This window comes from Muscardinus avellanarius (assembly GCF_963383645.1).
Source record: "Muscardinus avellanarius genome assembly, chromosome: 14".
In the NCBI taxonomy this organism is placed as follows: domain Eukaryota; kingdom Metazoa; phylum Chordata; class Mammalia; order Rodentia; family Gliridae; genus Muscardinus; species Muscardinus avellanarius.
This window is the reverse complement of record NC_137800.1, coordinates 2522260-2548352: the sequence shown is the minus strand read 5'-3', so window position 1 is coordinate 2548352 and position 26093 is coordinate 2522260. Positions and strand designations below refer to the sequence as shown.

Genomic DNA, 26093 nt, shown 5'->3' with positions numbered 1-26093 from the left:
GTTTTATATAACACATTTTTTAAAAATATAATTATTTAAAAATAGCCATCATCATTTCCTAACTTATAAATGAATATAACATTGTGCTATCAATCAATGGCTTTAAATTTTAGAAGGTAGTTTTCGTGACTTCAAGTCATTTTGATTTAAATTTATTTTAATTAGGCCAGGCACAGTATGAATAGTGGGTACATCTGGAGAGGATGAAACACTTCTAATATTCTATTGTTTGGTGGCAAAATTATAATTTGGAAGAACACTTGAATATGTTTAAAGGGCGAGTAGAGGTGATGGTGAATGTGGATATAAACAAAGAATATACACTTTTAAGACAATAAGGTTTACTATAGAACACACTGAATTATTTTATGGTTTTTTTTTTTTTTTTTTTGGTGGTACTGGTGTTTCTGGCAGCCTTTCTACCTTCCAGGCTACATTCTCAGACCTAATTTTATACTTTTTTATTTAGAAACGGGTCTCTTAAACCAGCGCGGCTGGCTTCGAACCTGCGCGATCCTCCTGTCTCCACCTCCCAAGCACGGGGATTACAAGCTTGCGCCACCATGCCCGGCTATTTTATGATTTTAACACATTTTTGTAGAATATTTTTAGAAATCGATTTAGAAAGTAGACCTGGGTCCATTTTGACTATGTAAATAGAGGTTTCTTAAGCATGTCAATAGTATGAAATGCATACCTATAAATACTCATTCTCTAAATATTTCTTTATGGCTTAGTTTGCACTTATGCCTTTCCATAATGAGTTTAAATGCTTTGAAAATCACTGAGATTCCCTCCCAATTCAATAGGAGAGTTGGATACATTTCTCAGTCTTAAAACTACAGATAGTGTACTATACTATACGGAATATACACTTTTGCATAAGATGGATGCACATATAAAATAATTTTATATTGTTAATTTTGAGGTAGGTCTTTAAATGCCAAGCTTTTAGATGATAAGCTTCTTAGCTTATTGGATGCAGTATCACATAGCTGCTAATTTGCTCGTTCCATGATATATTTAAGTAAGCAATATGGAGACAGTAGTCAACAATCATAATTTCATCTCTTCTACCTAATATCGTAATATTATAGTTTGAAATTGTGTCCTACGACCAATGTTTTGATTGGGAATCAGGACATTGGATTAAATGGAGAATCTTAGCACACTGAAGAGTAGTATGTCCAGTGAAGAACAGACTGTACGCTCTACTTTTGCACTGGAAACACAGTGTATTGATAACACGAATATTTTAAACTCACTGGTGAGTCAGATATTCTAAATAGGCAGTGCATAGACTTGTAAGGACATCATTATTTTTAATCTGATGAATGGATTAGGTTTGTATTGTATTCCTTATTCACCAAATGTCTATTGAGCTTGCCTGGTGAAGTGTCTGGAGCAATATTCTAAACTTGGAAGAACAAGGATCAGTGTAGCATGATGATAGTTTCATGCTGGATGTCTGCGATTGAAAGGCTTTACCCCCAAGGGGGAGACCCTTACTCAAGTCTCAGGATAAGCGACGCCCAGAAAGAACACGAGAGACTTTCCTTGCTGCAAGCGCATGAGGCTTAATAAGGAGCCAGTGCGCACTGGGGTCGTCTCATGACTCACGCAGGAGCTGAGATGACCTCGAACGCTTGGGGCTGGGGATATTTAAAGGGAAAAACCGCAAGCTGGGGAGGGGATTGGGCCGCATTACATGCGTCAAAGGAAAATTACAAAACCATTTGAAAAGCACATTCTGGGGTCAAACGTTGGACAAGATGCTAGGTGTGTCCGTCTTGTAGTCAGCAGATTTCTGGAGCAAGGCGGGCTGACCTGGGGGTCACATATTTTTTATCACTGTACCCTTAATCATGATGTTTCCTAAGCTTGTACTTTTCAAACTGCAGCAGAAGTATGTCCTAAGCTTGCACTTTTAACCCGTAGCAGAAAGATTTCTCAAATCTGCACTTTAACAGAAATGAGGAACTATTTGCTCTGCGTTTGGCTAGTTGCTAGGGGCTTTATAATTTTTCATTAGGGTCTTACATGATGATCTTTTCAGATCCCTAGACTCTGCTGTCCTATCTCATCCTTCACTGCATGGATATATAGAATCTAAAAATTACAGGAATAATCTAAACATCACCAGAAAAACCGAATCTAAGCAAAAGTGTTTTTTTTTTTCTTTTAACAAAATGCATTTATTTATACTTTAGAAGTTATTATAGAAGTATGGTCGTACAGATATACTAAAACCTGATGACATTTTCTGTTTACTCGTTAGGCACAGTTTAAAAAGATGTTCTATGCTAGCGGTATGTTTGTTTTAGAAGTTCAAAACCAGTGCCTATTTTGTGATATTAATGGATCTCAATAGAAAATGTTTTAACTTTCGTTTTTTTTTTTTTTCCTCTCAACAGTTTTACCTAGTCATACATGTGGAAATCCTGGGGAAATACTGAAAGGAGTTCTCCACGGAACAAGATTCAACATAGGAGACAAGACCCGATACAGCTGTCTCTCTGGCTATGTCTTGGAAGGTCACGCTATTCTGACCTGCATCGTGAGCCCCGGGAATGGTGCATCCTGGGACTTCCCAGCTCCCTTCTGCAGAGGTAGGGGCGGTAGGTGTGCACTTGGGATGTCTGGGCACAGGGAGTGACTCTGGAGGTGATGGTAGTTAAGTCCACACTTGAAGAAAATAAGATGTAAAGGACAGGGTCTTCGGATGCCAGCTCATTCTGTTTTCAACAATAACATGATGTAACATGATGTAGCCTTTGAGAAAGCATGTTTAGAACACTACAGAGTGACAAAAGGAACACCTGTAATTATATCCCCAGCGCCCCGGATTTTCTTGATTCTGTCTTCTAAACTTCATACATTTCTGCCTATAGATCATCTCTTATAATACTATTCTAAGATGTTATGCTTCTTTATGTCTTCCTCAATATAATGGTTTTTTGTGTATTTTTATCATTAAATATTTTAAAAGTGCCCCTTGATAATTATACTTCGTTTATAAAAGATTCTTCAGCACTTTTGGCTTTGGAAATACGGTGATCATAAATGGATGTGCTGCTTCAAATATTGGTTGCTGTTGTTCAGTGGAAGGCTGGCTGCTTTCCCGAGTCCCTGAAAGTTTTGGCCTTATTTAATTTTTACCATTGTTAAGAAAGCAGATTTTAGCCAGGTGTGGTGGTACACACTTGTAATCCATCATTTAGGAGGCTGAGACAGGAGGATCACAGGTTTCCAGCTAGCCTCAGCTACTTAGTGAGACCCCTTGCAACTTAGACCCTGTTTCAAAATAAAAGAATAAAATTAGGGCTGGGGGTATTTATAGCTTGCAGATAGTATGCCCCTGGGTTCAATCCCCAGTAATAAATAAATAAATAAATAAATAAATAAATAAATAAATAAATAAGCAAGCAAGCAAGTAAGCAAGCAGATTTTAACTTTTATTTTGGTCTTTCAAAGAAAAATTATGTGGGCTCAAGACTGAAAGTACAGTTGACATTTATTGGGGTCATAATGAAACACAAGAAAATGTGCTAAGCACTTCTCTTGGATCCTAACATTGAATTATCATAGCTTCCTACTGATACAGTCATAACTGACACTCACTCAGCAGATAAAGACAGGAAAACATTCAAAAGGTACTACAGATATGGCATGAAAAAGAATCAAACCCAGTTTGACTTTCACACCATGTTTATAACTATGCTGATTCACAGCCTCACGCTAAGTTAGCATTTTAAAAGTATGATCTCATCAACATGCTTTTATTTTAATGTATGCAATTTAATTGATACTTGTATTTTTTTATTTTTATTTTTATTTTTTATTGGTGCATTATATTCATACAACTTATTGGGGTAAAAAACTTGTGTGTACAAACATGTACTCATCGCTGATTTAACCCCTACCCAAATACCACCCCATTCCCTCCCCTTCCCTCCCTTCCTTGCTTGGCTTAGTGATTGACTTCGATATGTTTAAGTACATTGTGTGCTTTAGAGATTTTTCTCTTCCCCCTCCTTTCTCTTCCTGTTAAATATTATAGTGTACTGAGATCTCCATGATACTAATATGTTTGTGGTAGCCCATCACCACTACCCTAAATTAGTATGTGCTGGCCACTTATTATGGACCAGGTACTATCTGGTTGTATTTACTGTTGACTAATAGCGATGTTATATAAAGATGCAGTTCATAGGTACTGAGCAATAGATAGGCAAAGTAGCTGGCCCATGCTGCACGCAGACGGTTCCAGCATTGGGACTTAGCATATCCAGCGTTTTCCTCTGTCCTAGGAGATTGTGTTATGACTGTTCCATAGCCCACATACCCATTCCTTCTCTTGGAGTCCTCATTCCCTCCGCATGCTCCTGGAGCCTGGTATATGCCTCTTTGTCTTCTCCTGCTGCCCGTCATGATTTTCCATCTTCCAATTGCCAGAGCAGTGGTGTCCTCCACACCCTGCCTGTGTCCATCTGCCTTCTCCAGGTTTCCCTCAGTTCACCATCCCATTTGAGGACGCAGCCACTCAGACCTCTGAGACATGTCCTGCCCTCTTTTCCTCCTTGCTATGGTTGTATCCTCGGGGTCTCCATTCCCTCTGGAGAGCAGGGAGGCAGCTTGTCCCTCTCTGTCCCCGACTCCCTGCCTCCTTCAGCTCTCAACTTAAACCACCTTTTTACTTTTTGACTGCCTTTCCTGTACCTCCGTTCCCACACACTCTACTCCAGGGTTTTTATTTGTTTTTCTTACTCAAACCTCTATGTCTGGAATTTCAGACTTCATTTTATACTCTTACTGCAGATCCCTCCTTCCCAGGAAGAAGTCACTGTGGCCTGGTCTCTCAGCCAGGCTGTCTCTGTGACTCAACTAGAGGAAGGTGCAGACCAGTGTGGTGCTGGGGTGCTTCTTGAAGTTGTACAAAAATGGCGCAGCCCCTCTGTGAATCCCCAGAAACCCGCACAGAATCCCACAGCTGGGTGACCCCATCTCCCCTGAGCTCAAGTGCTGCTCCCCCAGCCCGCATTCTCTGCCTTGTGTGTTATGATGGTCTGCCTCGCTGAGAACTTCTGCACCATGGGAAGCTGCACACTCAACAAGCAGCTGTCTTTACAGAGTTGGACACCAGCCGCCCCCCATGACCCGCACCAGCTTTGGCTTCGTGGTCCTTTTCCACCCTGTCACCTTCTTATAGCCATGAACCTTTCTTATTTGTCAACTGCAAACTGATGTCCAAAATTTAGTCCTTTATCAACGTTCCAACCCCCCTTTTAATTGCTTAAAGAAAGTCCTATTGTCTATGGCATTTTATTGCCATTTTATATATTAATTTAATGCCTTCATGGTGTTTCTTCAAGTAGTTTGTGACCTCCCAGGATATAAAATACAACCATGAAAACTATGACTCACTATATCCTTGGCTTTCTTTTACAAAGAAACAGCCTAATCCACAGGTATTGACTCAGTATACTTCTTTTTGTTCACGTTTTTTCAGAGTAGATTCTTTACACCATTCCATTGAAGGTTCTTTACTAATTTCACAATCATATCAATATATAGTCAAAGTTAACTTAATGATCTACCAATCAGGTTCCCTAGTCTATCACGAATTTTTATTAAATTCCAACTATTTCAAGGTGTATTTCTCATAATAATTTTTATGTTCTAGATTAATACATTTGTAGTAAATTGTATTTTATTCACTAGTTGGCCTAGCAAGAATTCAAAGAGCATTAAATAAAACAAATTGAAAGACAACTTTTTATTAATTTGGATAACTGAGTCATTAAAAAATCAATGATCTAAATCTTATAAATGTGGAGATGTGGCCTATCTAGGAATGACATGAATGAATGAATTTCAGCAACGTAGAATGAGATCATTCTAAAAAAAACTGAGCACATTTCCTGCTCTGCCAATTTCTATTTTAGTTTCAGGATCGCTGGAGGATGCTCCTGGACATAGTAGCATTGCTGCCACTGTCCATCACAATGGTTCTTGTCCAGCCCCATACAAACTTACTTTCATTCCAAAGGCACTGTATATCCTGAAAAATGACACACACATGTATGTCCCTTGAGAAGTTGTCATAAACATGTATTCAGTTTGGTGAAGAATTGAATTCAACAACTTTACCCAAAAGTGTTCCCATAAACAAAAAGCCAAGATTGAACCTGCTCCTCTTCAGGAACAGGGCACCAGTGCTGTCTTTCTGAAGGAACAACCCCCAGCTCTTCTGCATCATCCTTGAGTTTTAACAAGGTGCCCCTGCCTTCCTGAGCCTCACTTCCTCTGCCACCTCTTTCTCCATCCTCTGGAAGTCCCCATCACCACATGCAGGGGGTATCTGTGTGGAGGAGAAATGTAAAGAGAGAAAGATAGTGCAGATGGAGTCAGTGAAGGACACTTGCCCCTTATTTTTGAGACATCCTCCTCACTTGCTTTGTATTTCCCCTGGCTTGTTATTAAATCATGAATTATTAAATCATGACATTAGGGGCCAATGTATACATTGACACTGAGTCCTTGAGTTCCAGGACCTAGGGGAGGAACAAAGTGCCAGAACCAAAGACAAAGGTTTTTTTCTTGAATCAAAATGCAAAAAGTGGCAGCAGCCATCTCCAGTTGTGTCACCAAATCACAGGAGACAGGTAAAGAAATACAGATGAATGTTTTGTCAGGACCCCCACCCATATAAAGAAGAAACCGCCAGACCCAAATAAATCTCTACATGAGTAGCACTATCCTCCGAGGCTGGAAACTGCTCCTCATATTCTCCCTGTGGCCTTCTGCTTTCTCTTTCCTCTCCATCACGCCAACTCAGGGTCTTTCAGTCTTTATACTCACTAGTTCAATGTAATTATACATCATAATAAAGTTATAATAATGTTAAAAGTACACGAACATATATGCACATCACATCTGAGATCAGCTGCCCAGTCCCACAGTTGTAATCACTTAGAAGACGAATGGACATTGAGGGATCACAGGACCTCAGAAAGAAGCTGGTACAATTTCAGTAGGAATCTACTGATAGTAAGATCTACTGGAATCTATGCTAGTGCTAGCCTACCCCAGCCAGAGAGCTATGCACTCTCTTACCTGCACAGCACATTCTGCATGCCTTATTTGTCCTACAGTGGGGCACTTAAAACTGTCAACTATATTTCAAAAATTAATTCTTAGCAATATCACAGAGCTGAGGTCCCCAAAACCATGAGTCTGGACACTCCTAGTTAGAGCCTGTCCCGAGAAGCTCATCTTTACCTGTGTGGCACGTAAACCGCACTGGTGTGTCTGCGCCTCCTGCTCTCCAGGCAGGTGAACTCCCACAGGAAGCATTAGGACATCACATGTACACGGTGCCTGTTGACAATGGCTAATGCTAATGCGTGTGTGGCCTGTTCACACCTCAGCGCCTGCAGCAGCAGCCAGGAGGCTTGCTTATTCTGCAACACGGGTGAGGAATGGGACATTGAACTGGGTGACCTCTCTCTTAAACTTCTAACCTGGACATTCTGATGTCAGCGAGGGTTTTCATAGTCTAATGCTTTCACCAGTGCTACTTGAATCTAAGTAGCTCATGCACATGATTAAGAATTTAATAATTTATGCTGGGCGTGGTGGCGCACGCTTGTAATCCCAGCATTCGGGAGGCTGAGACCGGAGGATGGAGGTTTGCGGACAGCCTCAGCCACTTAGTGAGGCCCTCTGCAACTCAGTGAGACCCGGTTTCAAAATAATGAATAAAAAATTGGGCAGGGGGTGTAGCTCGGAGGTCGAATGCCCCTGGGTTCCATCCCCAGACCTGCAAAAATAAATAAATAAATAAATAAATAAATAAATAAATAAATAAATAAAAGACTTTAGGAGCATTTATAGTAAAAAGCAGTATTCCATGGGCACAACTACTTACAATGCAAGACTCAATGACTGAATTCTTCATCTTCCCAGCTCCAATTAATTGCTATTTTACATTTCAATTTACTTTTTAGAAATATTCTGAGAGAGAACATGTTATATTGGTCTTTCTATATCTCACTTATTTTAGTTAATACAGGGTCCTCAGATTCCATCCATATTGCTACAAATGACTGGCTTTCATTCTTTTGTGGGTGAATAATATTTTGTTTTGTATACATACCACATTTTTAATCCATTCATCAAAGTATGCACATCTTGGTTGATTCTTATGTCGGGGAATATGAAGAATGCTGCCGTAAATATGAGAATGCAGGGATTTGTTTCATAAAATGACTTCATTTCCTCTGGGTGTGCACTCACTGGTGAGACTGGGGATCCTCTGGTGTACCTCACTTCAGTTCTACGGAGCTACCACAATTTCCATAGCGCTGCTCCTAGTTTACATTCTCACAAAGCCTGTGCCTTTCTCCTCCTCAGCACGCTCTCCAGCTTGCGCTTTTCATTGCTTGTTTTGACTTTGTCTTTGGTACCGGCCACTCCAATCTAGGCAAGATATCATCCATGGTGATTTGAGTTTCCCTGGTGCTTACAAATGTTCTGCATTTTCTCACACACTTCTTAGATATTTGTATGTTCTCTTTTGAAAAATGTCTATTCAGATAATTTTCCCATTTCTAATTGGATTGTTGTTAATATTATTTGCTATTGGGTTTCTTAAATATTCTGGATACCAACCCCTTGGAATGTGCCGGGTCTTAAACTTAGAATTTCTACATGAGCTGTGACTCTCTGCAAGGTTAGGCGTCAGGCCCATAGCTCTAAGGCAAAGGTGACGAAGCTGCGTCTGACATGCTTTCATGATCCCCTCTCCCTGTACTTTCATTGAAACTGTTGAAAGGAGGATGTTTTGTTGTCGCTGTTTATGTTGGAAAGTATGATCTATAAACCACAGAAGAGGAACAACATAAGGAGCATGACTGGAAACTAAGGCTGCTTGCACAATACGGTGCTAGCCTGGTTTCTTTCTGTCTAAATACACACATTTAAGATAAATATTCACGTCAATATGTCAAAGCACATCATCACTATTGTGTGACAGTTTTAGGGAATATAAGGATGTGGCAGCTGTTTCGATTTTTTAAAGAGTTGACTAATTTTATCCATTTGAGGATGGTATGTGTTCTTGGAAAAGTGAAGGAGAGTCAGAAAATGAAATGCCAATAAATAAAGAGCCAGAAGTATCAGGGAAGCCTTTAATAAAACTGCTAAATGATGCATGCCCAGACTCCGTTTGTAGCTGCCTCAAGCTGCAAAGCCTTTAATTGATAAATGTTCTCTAATGTGACTGCAGATGACAGTACATCACTTGCTGGAGCTTTCTGAAATGTCAGTCAGGCTTTCTAATTGCAGCTGTTCTGCAGGTTCTGATGCAGGGGCGGAGGAGCTGGGGAACATAGAGCTGCAGGGAGAGAAGGAAGCACAGTCATGCCTTTATGGGTGCCTATAAATTCTCTGATATTTAAAACACAGCTGTGTTTTATCAGCTATGGAAGCAAAGTCACAGTGCAAAATGGATTCGCGGGGATCTGTCATATCAGAACCAGACAATGCACAGTTAAACTGGTTGGACAGTCTTTTTAAATTTAAATTTATTTATGTATTGTATTACTGAGGATAAAACCCAGTGATATTCTACCTCTGGGCTATACCCCCAGCCCTATTTTTTTTTTTTTTTGTGTGTGTGTGTGTGGTTCTGAACCCAGGGGCATGTTACCTCTGAATTATATGCCAGACTCTCTTTTATTTTTTATTTTGAGCATGGTTTCCCTAAGTTGCTGAGGGCTTTGCTGAGGCTGATTGTGAACCTGAGATCCTCCTGCCTCAGGCTCCCAAGTACTGGGTTACATGTGTGCATTACCATGCCTGGCTGAAGGGACAGGCTTAATGTAGGAGACCTGGATTCAAATGAAGTTTGAGTAGTTTTAGATAATTTAACTTTAAGCTATTTTCTTGCACACTGAAAAAAAATCCAGTGTGAAATTTTACCAAAACCGAATAAAGAAATTACAGAAAAATATCAATATTATAGTAAACATTTTGCTGTTTTGCATATATTCTATGCTATATACTTTTTGCCAAGAATGGTCTTCATATATTATCTCATTAAATACAATGTTAAGGCCCAAGTTTATAAAATAAGAGCCTCTGCCAATTATTTCAGTATGGCAGGCTACTTCATATTATTTTTTATTATTTTATCCCAGGTAGTTATCATGTTAGGCATAAAGCGATGGAGATTTGTGTGTCTAGTGCTACCATAAACACCTGTCCAGGTGAATGCGGTCCAGCATGACAGGCAGTGAGGGACGTGTTTGATGGTGAGAACTTTATTATTTGAGGTCCAGCTTCATCCGGCGCTACCTGGCATATCTCAGCAAAGCTGTCCTTACAGAGCCGCAGATTCCAAAGCTCTTAAATTGGATTGCTACTACTTTTAATCCCATGAAACTGGTGGAGATTCTATGAGGTGCTCGAAATGCCTGATAGCAGGCATTTCGAGACCTCGTTGCAACCTCTGTGGGGCTGGGGGGAGGGGAGACAGGAGGCCGCCCTGCGACAGAGAAAACTGCATTGACATTCTCCTTCGTGTCTTTGGTATTACATCACAAACATTTCAAATTTAATTGGCGTAATTTTATTCTCGATATCATACTAATTATTATCTCTCACCATAATTAAACCTAATGAGTGTTGCCAATGTTTGCTTTTGCACATAATGCTATAATTAGTGACTACGCATATCACACTGCCTTTGTTTCTTCTGTTTAATTGTTTCCTAGGGATGGAATTCTAGGAATGTTATTTATGTTTTGAAAACTCATAGAACAGATCTCAGATGCCCTGGTAGTTTTGCTACAGTAGCTCTCTAAATGTTGATATTAGCATTTCTTAAATTTGCTGAGAGCTCAGTAGCATTAAAATTACCCTAAGAGTCACTTAAATTCCCATGAAAGCCATAGGGTCTTGGGGCCAGGGGCAACCCTGGAGTGGGGCTGTTTGAGAAGGGTGAGGGGATTGGGGTTGCGGCATCACTGGGGCCAGTTAACGATAGAGGTTAAGGAGAGACCTGCCAGGCATGTCTGGCTTTCTCCAGGCCTTTTCCCATCCTGGGAGTGAGAGGGGCCTGAGCTCAGACTTGAATCCAAGGTCCTGTGTACTCTTGCTGATAGTTGAGTGTTGGTAAAGGCAGGGGGACTGATAAAAATGATGACTGTGAAATCTCAGGATGGTCAGATGAGAAAGGGAGATGTCCAGTAAAGGATCCGGAAATACAGAAAGGCAGATCTGAGAAGGCAACCCTGGAGCCTGTAGCTCTGGAAAGGAATCACCTTCTGGAAGCAAGGTAGAAAGTGTGGTGAAGGGGACCTGTGTTCAGGTTACAGTTCGGCTGCTAGAAGTCGGGGGCTACTGAACTTAGAGAACAAAGAACTCAAAGGATGGCATGTGTTGATGTTGAAATTAGCCAAAACAAGATGACACTGGGGAGAGAAAGGTAGAGTAGTGGATTGAGCCAGAAGCTAAAGTGGTCCAGGCATGACAGCGTGTCCAGCTCTGATGAGCAGAGCATCAAAGCTGGGGCACCTTAGGGAGAAAAGAGCAGAAGAGAGGGAAGTGTGATGGGTCCACAGAGGCGCTCAGGTGCAGCAGTGGCGGTGTGCAGGTCTTGGGAGCACCTCTGTCCAGAGATATCCAGCGAGGGGGCAGGGAGAAGACCATCTCAGAAGTAGGTGAGATGCGGGGAATCTCACTTTAAATGATGTCCATCTTTGTAGCAATGCATTTCACAATAGCCAAATTATGGAACCGACCTATGAAATTCTACTCAGCATTTAAGAAATCATTAAAGAAAACCATGGCATTTTCAGGAAATTGGAGGAACCTGGAAGGCACTATGTTAAGTGAAATTATCCAGTCACACAAAATAAAAGGTCATATGTTTTCTTTCATGTGCAAAAGCAAGAGAGTAATCAGGACACAAGAGGCACCCCAGATAATGGAGAAGAAAGCTCAGTGGAGCCAGGGAGGTGGTCTAGGGGAGGAGAGGGAAAGGACAAATTGATGAAGAAAGCAATTCCGTTCACTCCATGACCGTTACTGAGAATACCAATGCTAATCTCAATGGAGAAGGGAGAGGTAAAGGGGAACACCGAGTGCCGTGCAGGTATGTCACCATCACTTTTACCTAAGTCATGACGTGCAACTCTACGACTACAACACAACAATAAAAGTATTAACAAATTACAGCAAAGTTAAAGGATTTGAAGAGCTCAGAGGGGTAGGATAAGAGGCTGGAGGATGTGATGTGTAGGTCTTTGGAGAAATGAGGCTGAAGCATAATGGCTGTCAGGAGACTGGGGCTTCGGGCAGGACTGTTGTAAACAAGGACATTTTCCCGGTGGTCTTGGATATAAACAGTGGTAAGTTTAGGAGAGCAAGAAGTTTGGGATTGGGGTGGAGACCATCTGTCACTTGGGCCCATTTTACCCTCACCCCTGAAAGAGGTAATACTGGGGAAGGAAGCCGCGTCCTGTTGACCCCGCTCCTGGTGACGGAAGTAGAGACTTGGGAAGAAGATTTATCTTACTCATTGCAACAAATATTTAAAATTTTATAACAACTTTCTGGACCATTTTAATAAGCTCTGATAAAGTGATCACCATGTGCCAACTTGGAAATTAACAACAGCAATTTTTCCTGAGTAGTTAGCAGGTGCCCACCCGGTTACAATCCTTATAGTTATTAATTTACTTGCTGCCCACGACAGCCTTCAGATGGGTGCCATTGTCCTTTGCCTACTATAGAAAACGAGTCCCAGAGAACATAAGAACTTTCCAGAGGAGCCAGAAAAGTAGGTAGCAGAAACTGGTTCAAATGCAGACAATCTGATTTTAGAGAAGACTTGCTAGGTCATGTGTTCTAGGATTATACCTTGGATATTGTATATTTTTTGTATTTTTATTTTCCCCTGCTATCTCTCCTACATTTTAAAAAAAAATTGATATGAGACTGCACATCTGATTATATGCCCTGAGTCTTGTAAATCTGGTGCTGTGACTTAGAAATTCACTGAAGTTACATCATGGAATCTTGGTCAACATGTGGGAAGGCCGTATGAAAAGGAAGCTTCATACCTTGTTTAGTAGTTTATCTGTTACCTGTGTGTGTGGCTTCATGTTTTTATGATAAGTATGGAAAAGCTATGCTTATAAATAATGCTTTACTCTGCATTTTTAATTAAACGTATAAGATAAATTCCTAGTAAAATGTATACCCAGGCAAGGGATATATTTTAAAATTGAAAAATAAACTTTTAAAAGTTGGAAATTTGTAGAGTACAAATACAAGTGAGTGGACTTTGATATCTGCTTATTTTTAGAATTATTTCCTCATTTATAGAATTCAGTAGATCTAAATACATTTTTTATTGAAAATTTTATCTTACATTTGGATGAACTCAAAAACATTCTAGCTGTACAACCTTTTTTCAAATGCAAGACGTTATAAGAATCAATATAGGAAATAGATTTAAAATTAGTTTCAATGATAGGAAGTTGGCACTGGAGCCAAAGCCTGCGCACTGGACACCCATTTGTTCTCTGTGGGGCGGCCCTCTGAGGAAGCAGGGCAGGAGGCTCAGCCTCTGAGAGTGTGTCAGGTCCCGTAGCTCTCCTCCTCTGTCCCAGGGCTGGCTCTCCCTCCCCTGGTCCTGAAGCTACAGCTCTCTGTGTGAGCTGCACCAGAACCTGAGCTGCACTATCCTGTTCAGTAGGAAACATAATTCAGGTTTCCAAACCTTCCAAAAAGCTTTCCACTTTTTTTTTTCCAATAAAAAGTGCATCCCTTGGGGGAAATGGTAAGCTGTTGCTTCACAAGATGCATATATGGACAGTCTCACACTGAAGCCCAGGGTAACTCAAAGGGTTCAGTTTAGAGGGGCTGTGTTTGCCTAGAAAATAGGAGGTACTGGGTTCCATCCCAGACTCAGCACCACAATAGAAACACACACACACACACACACACACACACACACACACACACACCACATTATTTTCTTAATCATCTACTTTGGTTTTTGTCAGTTACAGCAAGAAGTTGAGAATGTGATTAGTCAATTTCTCTTAAATATCATCAAAATATTATCGTGTGTGTGTGTGTGTATGTGTGTGTGTGTGTTACACAGACTAGCCCTGCAGTCTATGAATAATGCAAAAATTCTGTGGTTATAATTTTCCCAAATTCCAGCTAATAATACTGACTATTGGAAATCCTAGATGGATCTTTCCAGTAAAATGTTTATGGTTAGTATTTTAATTATAAATAATAAGGAATATAATAAGGAATAAAGGGCTTACTAATAACATAATAGTATATTTTTCCATTGTTGCTAGTTTTTTTTATAATAGTTCCAATCTGGCTTATGAAATAATATTGGAGTAGTTAATAGCTTTTTCATCTGAAGGTATAATTTTATATAAAAATTACATCTATCACACATATTTTTCATAAAAATTATTTTCCTAGGGTTAGAAATGTTTAAATAAAATAATCTTGACAAACTGTTATCCTTCTACAGATTCTTATGTCTTCATAAGAGATAAAATAGAAAGTTTAAGAGCTATTGTCTACTTAAGTTCATTTATCTAGCTTGCTTTTTTTTTTTTTTGAAGCACTGAGGTTGGAACCCAGGGGCATTCTACCTCCGAGCTACACCCCCAACCTTACTTTTTTATTTTGAAACAGGGTCTCACTGAGTTGCAAAGGGCTTCACTAAGAGCTGAGGCTGTCCTCAAATGCAATTCTACTGTTTCAGCCTCCCAAATTCTGGGATCATAGGTCTGTGCCACCATGGCTGGCTCTACATTCATTTTTAATAGAAAACAACTGACATGTTTCAGTGCTGATCTTCAATTAATGCTGTATTTAATTCTTTCAAATTGTTTTCTGAAGATAGATTAAGAGAAAATACCATGTTTATTATTCTTATGCTTTAATAAATCTAAATAAGCCAACTATTTAGTACTAAATTAATCTTGACAAAATGAATCTGGTATAACATTTTAGTAGGATTTTGTTTCCCTGGCTTAAAAGTTCCAGGGTACTATGAGACGGTGTGACCAGGAAGAACATCAATGGATTTAGGCTGAATAAGTGGTTCTCTACCAGAAGTAGCACCCCCCACACACTGGGCATTTGGGAATATCTGCAGATGATTTCAGCTGTCCTGGTTAGGAGGTGTTAAGCTGTTACTTACCAGAGACTAGGAGGATATTCAGCTTCCTATAGAGCAGAGGACGGCTATCCACCGCAAAGAACTGCGTGGCCCAGATAGCAATAGTGCTGGTGCTGAGAAGTGCAGATTAACTTGACATTCACTCTTTTTTTTTAATTTACTTTTCAAACTGATACACAAAACTTGGGCATGTCAGTGTGTTAATATAATATTTGATACATGTATACATTGTTTAAAACTTAATCAGGTTAAATATGCCTATTGCCTCAAACATCATTTCTTTTTCTTTTTCTTTTTTTTTTCTTTTTTTTTTTTTGCAGGTCTGGGGATGGAACCCAGGGGCATTAGACCTTTGAGCTACACCCTATGCCCTATTTTTTTTCTTTATTTTAAAACAGGGTCTCACTGAGTTGCAAAGGGCCTCACTAAGTAGCTGAGGCTGTCCATGAACCGTGATCCTCTGTCTCAGCCTCCCTCCCGAATGCTGGGATGACAAGCATGGGCTACCACGCCTGGCTACATCATTTCTTTATGATGGGAACTTTCAAAATTATTAGTTTTTTTAAAAAAATATATAGTGCATTATCATCATCTACAGTTACTCTACGATGCAGTAACACTCCAGAACTTCTTGTTTCTATGTAACTGTGACTCAGTACTCTCTGATCATCCTTTCTCCCTCCCTCCCTTTCCTCCCCCCAGTACTCTCACCAGGCACTGGTAAGCACGTTTTTATTTAAACTTCTATATAACCCACCTCCTTAAGACTTCTAATATGAGTGAGATTAAGCAGTACTTGTCTTCCTTTGCCTCGTTTATTTTACTCAAGATAATGATATCTAGTAGCATATTTTCCAGTGACAGGATTTCATTATTGTTTAGGGTTATGTAATATTTTTGTGTATCTATACAAAATATTTTTATCCATCCATTAATTGATAGACACTAGGTTGTTTTTATTTCTTGGCTATCCTGAATATTGTTACAGTACACATGGGGGTGTTGACATCTCTTCAATGTACTGACTTCAGATCCTTTAGATATATATCCAATAGTGGGATTTCTGGGTCATATGTATTTACTTTTATATATTTTTATTGGTGCATTGTAATTATACATCCTGGTGAGGTATGCCAGTGATAAGAATGTACATTCACACACGACTTAATGTGTTTTCCACTACACTTCCCCTCCCTGTACATACTGTGCATGTCATTGACATTTGTGTCAATCATTTTATACATGTACATAGCACTATTTAAATAATTAACCTTATTGCAACTCTGCTTCCCCTCCTCCCTCCTCTCACCCCCTTTCTCTCTCCACTGAAGTTTCTCCTCCTTTATCTGAAGTCTCTTTGTTTTACAGTTCCTCTCTAGCTTCCACATGTGAGGGAAACATACTCTTCATCACTTAGCACAATATTCTATGCTTCATCCAATCGACACTGTTTTGTTCTTCTTGATGTTTGAGTAAAACCCCATTGTGTGCATATCCCAGAGTTCTGGAATCCATTCATCTCCTGATGGACAGCTAGGCCGGTTCCACGATTTGGCTATTGTGACTTGTGCTGCTGTAGAAATGGACATGCACGAATCGCTGTCATTTCTGGCTGAAATCACTTTGGAGAGATACCCAGGAGTGGTGGTATAGATGGATGATATGGTGGTTCCATTGCCAGTCTTCTGAGAAACCTACACACTAACCTCCACAGTGGCTATACTAATTTGCAATCCCCTAACAGTGCACAAGCATCCCTATTTCTCTACATCATCACCACATCTATTTTTGTTCTTGCCGATTTCCATTCTAACTGGGGTTAGATGGAATCTCAGTGTAGTTTTGATTTGCGTTCCACTGATTGCTAATGATATTAAACATTTTTATATATTTATTGGCCATTTGTGTCTCTTCTTTGACAAGTGTCAGTTTGATTCATTTCCCTATGTTTTGATTGGATTATTGGTCTTTCCAGCACTAAGTTTTAGATGCTCTTTATGTTTGCTGTTTTCTGAGGAACCACCATTCTGTTCTCTGTAATGGGTGCACTAATGCACACCCTCACCTACAGTGTGCAGGCTCCTTTTCCTCCACATTCTCCCTTCACTTGCCATCTTCAGTCTTTTTGAGAATAACTCTGCCTTACTGAAGTCAGATGATGTTTCATTTGTTTTTGATTTGCATTTTTCTGATAGTGACTGTAAGCATTTTTCCATGTTTCTTCTGGACATTTGTATGTCTTCTTTTGAAAAATGTCTATTTAAGCCAATTATCCATTTTAATTGGATTGTTGGTTTTTACCTTTGAATTTTTTGAAATCATCATATATTATGGATATTAAGATCTTGCCAGATGTACAGTTTGAAAATATATTTTTCTTTAGGTGGTCTTTTCATTTTGATGATTGCCAAATTGTTAACTCTTTGTATTCATTTAAAAGAAAACTTGCTTTTTCCTTTTTTCTATTTACCAACGCTTTGTAGGACATGTGTCATCATGTGATATAGGAATTGTCTTAAAACAGCAAGGTCTTCATTAGTTATCTTTGTATTTTTATGGTTTAAGGCTCAGTCTCAGGGATTGCAATCTACCCTAAGTGACATTCCAAGCTTTCACATATATTCACTGAGATGGAGGATTCAAGATGAGATTTGAGGAAATATTTTAATGTGACAGATATTTCAGATCCTCATACTTCTCATAGAAATTTGGTGATGGGTGGCACATGCTTGTAATCCCAGCATTTGGGAAGCTGAGATAGGAGGATCGTGGTTCGCGGCCAGCATCAGCTACTTAGTGAGGCCCTCTGCAACTCAGTGAGACCCTATTTCAGAAATAAAGAATAAAAAATAGGGCTGGGAGTGTAGCTCGGTGATAAAATGCCCCTGAGTTCCACCCCCAGTACTACCGGAAAAAAAAAAAAATTATGATGACTTCCGGGAAGATGGCGACCGAGAAAAGCGGGGCTTAAGAGCCCTGCTAACAACCAATCTCCATTACCACAAAATCAGTGCCTTTCATAGCCAAAAAACACCATCACCAGAGAAACAAAAAAACCACCAGGTTCCAGAGAGAAAGCAGACTGAGAACAGAGCTCAAAGCCACAGAGGAGATACACCGGCCTCATGCCCAAGGACGCGGCAGCAGCGCCATACTGCCGGCGGCAGCAGCGAATTCATCGGAAGGCTACAGCAAGCCAAGGTGAGCCGCTGCAAAACAGCCAGGCGGGATCTTTCGGTGCAGAGAGTATTTAAAGCTCCCAGTGGCTGAGCTCAGCACACGCTGCAGGGACTCAAAGTGGAACTCAAAACCAGAGAAGAAAAAATACGCCAGCCTCACAGCCAAGGGTGTAGCAGCGGCGCCATATTGCCACCGGTGGCAGCAGCAGTGAATTCACTGAGTCCAGTACAGCTACATCTGCGTACTCAAGAACAGTGAGTCAAATTGCGGGCCACAGAGGAGAAATCCCAGTACTGTACTCCCTGGGACTTGACCCAGTGGGGGAGTGGCGGTGGCAGAGATATCACACCATAGGAGAATGTGCAACCTGGCACCCCCCATAGTTTAAAGCAGCCTCTATCGACTCCCTGGGTCGGAGACTCTGTGATACAACCCAGTAAAGGAGTAGTGGGGTCTGAGATACTACAGACTCGAGATCCAGAGCACCTTAAGTGAAGTCATAGTGACCCAAGGGAAGAACCCAGAGAAGGCACAAACTTCCGAAATCATGGGAAAGAGGAATAACACTGGAGAAATGAATGCCCACAACCCTACAACATCAGAACCCGATAAAACAGAAAATCAGAGATTTCTAGAAGATCAAATCAGGAAAATAACTGTAGAAATAATAGAGGTGCTTTGAAAAGAACTCAGAGAGAGCCAAAAAGAGATAAAGGATGCAATTAATGAAGTAAAGGCCTCAATTCAAAGCACAAACAACCAATTAGAACACATGGAGAACAGAATCTTGCTCTTAGAAAATGATCATTCCAAAAATGAACGCATAGTTTCTAATCTAGAAAAAATATCCGACAGCAGGAATCTGATATTGAAGAAATATGGGCCCATTTTAAGAGAGCTAACCTAAGAATAATTGGAAGAGAGGAGGGAAAAGAAAGTGATACCAAAGGGATCAACAATCTCTTCAAGGAAGTAATAGCAGAAAATTTTCCAAACATAGAGCAAGAGGTTGATACACAGATCCAGGAAACGTATAGAACTCCCTTTAGACAGGATCGGAGAAGAGGATCCCCACGCCACATAATTGTCAAAATGACCAATGTGGAAGCCAAGCAGAGAATCTTAAAGGCAACAAAAACAAAGGGCCAAGTGACATTCAGAGGCAAGCCAATTAGAATCACTCCAGACTTCCCAAACCAAGTCATGAGAGCCAGAAGGGCTTGGAGTAACATATTCCAAACTCTGAAAGAAAACAACTTCCAGCCAAAAATTTCCTACACAGCAAAACTTTCTATCAAATTAGATGGAGAAATAAGCTCACATGACAAACAGAAACTGAAGGAATTTATGTCTTCAAAACCAGCACTAGAGAAAATACTCAAAGAGATTAACTACAAAGAAGAAATAGGTAACACACACCAGAACCAGAGAAACAAGATTTTCCATCCAACAGACAACTAAGATTGGTTTTCTGTGGAGATTCATTATTTATGTTAGTCTTTTACCTATCTTTAAATGGTATTGTTTGCCTTTATTGTTGTTAATTTTTAGGATTTCTAGTTGGAATATTAATATACCTTCAGATATAGCATTTGGAAATATTTTATCCAATTCTATTAGTAACTTTTAACTCTGTTTACATTGTCTTTGGATATACAATATTTTTTTTTTTTTTAGGGAGTTTGTATATTCTTCTGTTGCCTGTGCCATTGAAATCATATCCAATAAATCACTGCCAATTTCAATGTTGTGAGGTTTTATGACCCAGATTTTCTTCTAAAAGTTTATAGTCTTAAGATTTATATTTAGGTCTTTTATCTATTTTGAGTTAATACTTGTATATGGGATTAGGTAAGGGTCCAATTTTATTCTTTTCCATGTAATTATTATTTTTCAACAATATTTAGTTAAAAGATTATTATTTCCACCACCAAATGTTCGTGGAGAACTTGTCAAAAAATAACTTGACAATATAGGGAAGAATTTAGCTCTAGGCTTGTATTTAACTCCAATGGTTTATATATCTGCCTTTAGAACAGTACTACACTGTTTCAATTTTTGTAGCTTTATATGGTTTGAAATCAGAAAATATATAGCTTCTAGCTTTGTTCTTTTTCAAGATCGTTTTGGATATTTAGAATCCATATTCCATATTAGGATAGATTTCTTTCTGAAAAATAAATATATAAATATATGATAGTTTCACCTAAAAAAATAGAAAAAAATATCCTCTGGTAAGAGAGAAAGCAAAAAGAAATATTGAAATGTTATCTTTAAGTCATCAAAAGCTTGGTATCAGACAAATGAAACTGTTATGTGAGATTATCATTCTTAATTTTGGATAAATTGCTATAATACTAGATGTCAACCACTAAGCCAAGCATGGGAAAGAGGGATGGGGAGAAAATGGGGTGGCGATCGGGTGGGGGCAGACTGGGTGATGTGTGCATGTATGTCTACAAAAGTTTGTATCCCATTATGATGTATGAATACAGTGCACCAATAAAATAAAATTAAAAAAAGAAATTTGGTGATGGAATAAAAGTAAGGATGAGTATATAGATACCATGCTTTTTTGTAGATTAATTCAAGATTTGAGGTTGGGAGAGTTTAATTCTACACTCTCATGATTACTACTATGGCTGGTCTTGTTACTAAAAGTGACAATAAAACTAAATCTACATATTGAACTGTAATATGATGTTAGAAATAAAAAGGTGAATTAATTCTCGTCTCAGACAAAGCTGAGGCCATAGAAAAGCTGGAGCTCTGCTCTCAGTCTTCTTCAAGGAAGAGAAGAGTCAAGTCCAATGCTCTCCAATGGATTTTCATTTAACACTTCTTTTTATAACAAATGATGAGAAACAAAGGTAAACACAATGTGCTGTTTGATTTATATGATCTTAAACTACAACTGTTGGTTCCAACAAGAGCACTGTAATCTATGTGACACAGCCTGTCTTCAGCACCATTATTAGTCAACATAATAAAATTATAACGGAGGATTCCTTTAGCTCTCATTGGAAAGGGAAGCAGAAGCTGGGTTTTCAGGAGCATCTTTCTGTGAGGCTGGCTCAGCTGGTCATTAAGGATGGTTATGATTTATATCAGAAAACCAAGGCTGTGCCACAGTGAGGGGAAATTGCATGAACAAAGTTAGAGGCGTCAAATGGAAAATTGAAAATGAGTTCATAATTTAAAAGACATGCAGCCTGCATTCCTGTGCTTCTCTGCTCTCCCCTTCCCCTGAGAGTGGGTTTTGAAAGCCAGATTTGAGTGGAGTGAACTTAATCTGGAGGAGAAAAGGAGAGCCCGTGCAGCAGGAAAGGGAAGCCTGCTGAGGGAGTGTGGTGTGAGTGGAGCCAGTATATGGGGGCCCATAGACAGTTTCTCTAGCACTGCCCTGATGGTGTGAGAATTGCATGTCAGAATATCCTACCACGAGAAGGAGAGCAGGCTGTTTATTCACCAGAGTGCAGCCCTCCTCGGCCGGGGGTTGCTCCTGAGTGTGTCCACTCCTGAGTGGTCTGCTGGTGCAACGTGCTCCTGGTGCTAGAGAAAGGCCTCAGGAAGCAGCCTTGTCGTTTGTATGCATTCCAGCTGAGGTGAGATGTGGAATTGTGGAGGGTCCTGGAGGGCACTGACAACCTCCCACCATTGGTACCTCACACAGCATGCTGCTCCCCAGCATACAGTCCCTGCCAGTCCACACTATCCACTGTGGCTGCGGTGTCTGGCCCTCCTTGGTCCACATATCTACCCCTTCAAGAGGAATAGGAGACTACTGGGCACTGGTTGCTGTCCTTGGTGCTGAGAAATGGTGAAGACCTGGAGCCTGCATCCTGTAGAATGGAGCATGGATGCTCTAAAGGATAGATCCCGAAGCCCTGAAGATATGGCATGGCAGTGAGCATCCCTACAGAACTGGGAAATAGCAATGTTCCTGGGCCTTCTAGATAGTGTCATGGATACAAGTCCATGACAATTAGCTAATCCCATGTTATTCTTTACTTAATGGAAATGATACATTGTGAACACCTTATTTACATGTGTAGATTGACATGAAACAGAAACTACTGTTTTGCTCACTCATGTTAGCCCATGAATTTAAGACAAAGAGAATAGCCTCCAACTAAAACAAAGAGCAGAAGTATATTAGTTTTGCTGTTGCCACAATTTTTGTTAATTACCTAAGAATTTTTTATTGTTAACTATTTTAGATAAGACATTTAAGGAATCATAAATCACTCATACATTATAATACCACAACTATTTTTAAAATCTCTATACTTCTTACAGTCTTTATTTTTAAATCTCAACATATATATGGTTGTTTGTTTTTGTTTGTGGTTTATTTGCTTGTTTGGTATTGGGGATTGAACCCAGGGCCTGGCACATACAAAAGAATTGCTTATGACCAAGTTACATTGCAGTCCAAAATATTATATATATAGATGACATCTTACATTTTTGTCTTTCAATATAGTATTTACATTTTTAATTTTAATTTTACTTAATTTATATGCTATTTTACTTCATAACTTTCAAAGTTGATGGATAATTTTCCCTAAACAAAACCTCACTTTTGACAACTATAAAATTTGGACAAAACAAAAAAAAATAGGTTTTTTAAAAGTGGTTACTAGAAAGCCAATATAAAGGGTTGAGTACACAATTTGAGACACCTAAAGTATATTTAATAATCTTTGGACTGAAATGGCCAAAAGACAGAAACATACTTCTAGTGCCTTGTTTATGCTGTTGAATTATCCATCTTGATTTTTTTTGTGTGTGTGGTACTAGGGTTCCTGGAAGCCCTTCTACCTCTGGGCTACACTCCCAGACCTATTTTTACATTTTTTTTTTAAATTTGGAAACAGGGTCTCTTAAGCCAGCATGGCTGGCTTCGAACCTGCGCAATCCTCCTGTCTCTGCCTCCCAAGCACGGGGATTACAAGCGTGCGCCACCATGCCCGGCTATCCAGCTTCTTATTAACGCACACTGATAACAGGAACCTACGATTGTTCTTGTTTGACTCTTGGCTTTTGTATATTCTAAAATGCTTACCTTTTAGGGATTTTAGAAGTTATTTCTCTATTGAAACCTTGCTTATAATTGTTTTTATTTATTCTGGAATCCATCCTTGCTTATTATTATTAATTTTTTTGAGGTACTGGGGATGGAACCCGGGGACATTCTACCTCCCAGGTACATCCCCAGCCCTATTTTTTATTTTTAAACATGGTCTGAGTTGTAAAGGGCCTCACTACGTAGCTGAGGCTGTCTTTGAACCTCGATCCTCCTGTCTCAGCCTCCCGAATGCTGGGATGACAAGTGTGCGCCACCAATCCCGACTTCTTGCTTAATATTTTCAACTGACATATTTCCTTTTTGTTTCTCTTTGAATTATATACTTTAAAATATTAATCCAATGAGCTAGTATACTATTCCTGTGGTGTGTTGTTGCAAATATCACTTCATGATTTTTATGTTCTTCATTTTTAGCTTAATATACTTGATTTAAATATTTCATAGATTAGACAGATTGGTTCACTTATGAAGTTAATTTTATTTCAATAATACTCGTTATCTTTATTTTGTTGTAATAGTACAGGTTCTCATTGTAGTAATTCACCCATTATTTTATACTTTAAGCTCTTCTAACTCATATAAAATATATTTGTATGAAGCTGTTTCTAAACTAACTTTTGTCAAAATTTATTCAGTTATCCTAATAGGCTATGTTATCTGATGTCTTTTTCTCCATAATTTCTTATGCTTGTTATGTGCTAAATTTGGGGCTTCATAACAGGTGAAATTCTGAAGATAGAGGATGCCATTTCTGCCCAGCAGTGACTTTATCATTTAGTGACATTTTTGGAGAAATAAAATATATTTTAAGTAGAACATAAGTTCATAATTAAGTATAATTCCAAAAATTAAAAGTTGTTACATTAATTGATGTTTCCAATTTAATATATACTTCCAAAACCATTTACTATGTTGCACTACTTATATAATTAATCAACTTATAGATCTGTCTAAGCTTTAAATGAAATGATGTATTTTAAAAACAAACATTTTGCTCATCATAAACAGTAACTGTATAACCTTTCCTCAAGTGCTATTATGTTTATAGAGAGATACAATGCTGTGGTTTGGAAAATATCTGCCTGGCATGGTAGCACATGCTTGTAATCTCAGTACTTGGGAGGCTGAGACAAGAGGATCACAAGTTCAGGGCCAGCCTCAGAAACATAGGCCTTTGGCAAGGTCGTCAGCAACTTAGTGAGACCTTGCTCCAAAATAAAAAATAACATAGGTCTAGATTGTAGCTCAGAGATAGAATGCTCCTCTGAGGCTTAATACCCAATATCACAAAACATTTTTATTACAAAAACTAGGAAATTAAGAGTCAAAATATCTGCCAAATAAGCATTTTCGGCACCATTATGCAACCCTAGATTTAAACTATACTAAGAAGAATTTCTGGGATTTAAGGTATTAGTCAAACGAGCAAGATGTTTTTTGCTCATGTTTTATATGATTGATGCTTATAAAAGGGAGAAGTCAGATGATTTCTGCAGGAGCCAGCCGGCAAAAGTACGGGTTCCAAAGAGAGGAGTGAGGAAGAAAAAATGTAACTCTAAGAATTTAATTCAAATAATATTTATTTCTAACATGGAAGGATGGCCGGTCCACTCCAGGGTAGATATCTCTACTGGCTGATCATTGGGCTTATTCTCTTGTGGTATTTATAATTTTTAGCTTCAGGTTACCCCAGACAAGAAAGACAAGTCCAAAGTCCGGGCAGGTCAAATAATACCCTGGTGCAACACAAACAACGCAAACCTAGTCTTAGCTCAGACAGAACAATAGCATCAGTTCTGAGAGAGTCTTAATTACTTTGAAACCTCCATGACCCCAAAACTTGTTGACTCTGGGCGGAAAGATAGCCAGAAGTTTTCTTTTAGTAAAAATAAGGGGAAGACCTTAATGGTTCCCCATAGATTTCCAGTGTTTTCTATCATTCTATATGAACTACTATGTAAAGAAGTCCAATGTGACTTGCTAGTATGAAGCTTGTCATATTGCAATTAAAACTCATGGGTATAGGATATCTACCAAAGAAAACACGATCATGATTGTAGATTTTGGGGAAAAAAGTATTTTTACTCTTTGACAACTTATTTTTCTTCCTCTTCATTTTTGTTTTATATTCATTCTTTTTATTCTTTATTTCATTTACTCTTTTCCCAGCAAAAAGTTCATTAAATTGCAGAGCTGTATTGTTGAAGGGATATTCCAGTTGCATCCAGAGCCTGTTATCCCAGTTCTTTTCCTCCTCTTACTTTCTCTTGCTGGTCCAATGATCAGCTCAGTCATTATTTGAAATTCTAGGAAAATATAGACACTTCAGGTCTAAGCACTTTAACTCTGAGAATCCGCATACTAAGTGTAGAAGTGGCATTGGAAAATAATAAACTCAACCACTGTCAGTTTGTATATACTTTTGTGGGTGGACTGTACTCTCCCTTTATACTGTAGTTCAGTGTGATAGAGACGTATATCCACATAGCCCTCGGTGAGTTACCAAGCTCCCTCCCCAGTCCCTGGTCTCCCTCTGTGTGATATTGAGGTTGATATTGGTAATTTCTCATCTATACATAAATACCATAAAAT

The 26093-nt window shown here is 39.2% G+C and overlaps 1 protein-coding gene across 1 annotated transcript in view; it reads left to right on the top strand.

Annotated features, from left to right (window-relative positions):
• Positions 1–26093, top strand: part of CSMD1 (CUB and Sushi multiple domains 1) — a gene marked incomplete at both ends in the record, with an annotated part of 1592168 nt that overhangs the window by 812011 nt on the left and 754064 nt on the right. The window contains one exon of the mRNA XM_080710482.1: positions 2415–2609. Coding sequence (XP_080566608.1) covers positions 2415–2609 — 195 coding nt within the window. The remainder of the gene's footprint in view (positions 1–2414; positions 2610–26093) is intronic.